This window comes from Histomonas meleagridis (genome assembly GCF_020186115.1).
Source record: "Histomonas meleagridis strain 2922-C6/04-10x chromosome Unknown contig_56, whole genome shotgun sequence".
NCBI lineage: Eukaryota > Parabasalia > Tritrichomonadida > Dientamoebidae > Histomonas > Histomonas meleagridis.
This window is the reverse complement of record NW_027150899.1, coordinates 88581-90291: the sequence shown is the minus strand read 5'-3', so window position 1 is coordinate 90291 and position 1711 is coordinate 88581. Positions and strand designations below refer to the sequence as shown.

At 36.7% G+C, this 1711-nt stretch overlaps 1 protein-coding gene across 1 annotated transcript; it reads right to left on the bottom strand.

Annotated features, from left to right (window-relative positions):
• Positions 1-1062: 1062 nt before the first annotated feature.
• Positions 1063-1485, bottom strand: GO595_007692 (uncharacterized protein; the record flags this gene model as incomplete). Its single annotated transcript, XM_067921184.1, has 1 exon — positions 1063-1485. One exon carries the CDS (start codon positions 1483-1485, stop codon positions 1063-1065), a length of 423 nt encoding a protein of 140 aa, XP_067772128.1.
• Positions 1486-1711: the final 226 nt, after the last annotated feature.

The window sequence follows — 1711 nt, the reverse complement described above, 5'->3', positions numbered from 1 at the left end:
ATATAATATATTCTAGAAAACAAAAATAGACTCCCTAATGCAAGACTATTGATAAAGTCACTGGAAAAACCCTCCGTCCACCAAATTTTTTTTACATCGCCACTTTCTTTTAACTTTTTGATAATAAAATTGAATTATCGCTCAAAAATTTATGAAAAATTTATTCATAAACATGTATTTATCTGAATAAAAATTTATTCAACATAATCTTTTCATTCATTTATTTCAATTGAAATTTCGGATTGCAAATATAAATTAAGAGACCTGTTGAATTCAGGTCTGAATTTATGTATTTGTTTAAATGTTTTGAAGACTTAGCAGTTTGAAACAAACTTTGGTTCTAACTGCATCCTCGAAGGTTGGCTGGCACCTGTGATTAATCATCGATCGATTACATCTATCGGCCTCCAGGCTTCGACATACAAGCCTGGATTTACCCTTCTGGAGAGAAGAAAATTTATATTCAAGAAACACCAAGTCAAAAATCAAACTCCAACATTAACAAAAACGCCAACACGATATGAATCACCATTAACAAAAACGCAAACTAATTTAAGGAGTCATCAAAAGGATATGTAATAACTTACTTTAGATTCGGATTCGTCTTTTGTCTGCTGATTCAACAACAGAATCAAAAGCGAAGTGGTGAACCGATTTTGCATGGGATCTATCAACCCTGGAAACGAGTCTCCCTTGTACAATATCCCATTGAATAATAAGACCTCCTCGACGAAAGGCAGCAATCACATTCCTTGGTATTGTTACTGACTGCCACGAATCAAGGATCTTAATGACTTGCTGGGTTTGTAAGTTAAATTGATTGTTGATCCTCATTTGCTGCATTTCTGCCTTTTGCAAGCCAAAGATTAGAAGGTCGAGGAACTGAGTCTGATCGCTACTGTGAGGTGCAAATAGTAGAGGATGAATGTTTTCGGTTGATAGAATTTCCCGAAACTGATCACAATCATGTACACCGAAACCATTCATTATAAGAAGAATTAATCCATCGTAATGGAACCATGCTCTTTTCGCTCTCATTTCTTGGATAAAAGATTGCTTGGCTTATTGCAAGAATAATTCTTGATTAATGTAGCCTGTGTCAAATCTCCCAATGTGAACCTTATCTGGAGTGTAACCATGATCAAGTAGTTCCTTTTCGATTGTTTCACGCGAAAGACCAATCATAGGCTTGATGGTAGATCCATCAGCACAAATCCCACCTAACATTGTTGCTCTTTTTGATGTCCTGTCCTCGGGGATTCTCACAGCTATATTTGGATAACCAATAGTAACGATGCACCGGAGATCTCTTGCGTCAGCCCATTCTTGGTATCCTGATTCATCAATGTTGATGATGAACTCAGGAGGAATACCGCATTCCAGCGAGGCTTCAAGTTCTTCAAAATACTGATCTATTTTTTCAGGATCACTGATAATTCTTTCACTTTCCATTGGAGTCCCGGTAACAACCTTCAACTCTTCCATAGAGTAAACCATGTGTCTGATTGTGTCCATGGATAGGTGCTTACCAAACTTATCTTCAATAAACTTTTATATTTTTTGGTAAGTTGCTGGGTATCTGAGCTTGAGTGTTTCTTCTATCCAATCAATCAACTGAAGCTTCTCATTCTCATCAAGAATAGCGGGTCTACCACCTGGCCTTTGGATATTCTCGAAATTAGAGAAAGGATGCTCAATATGATATTGGACA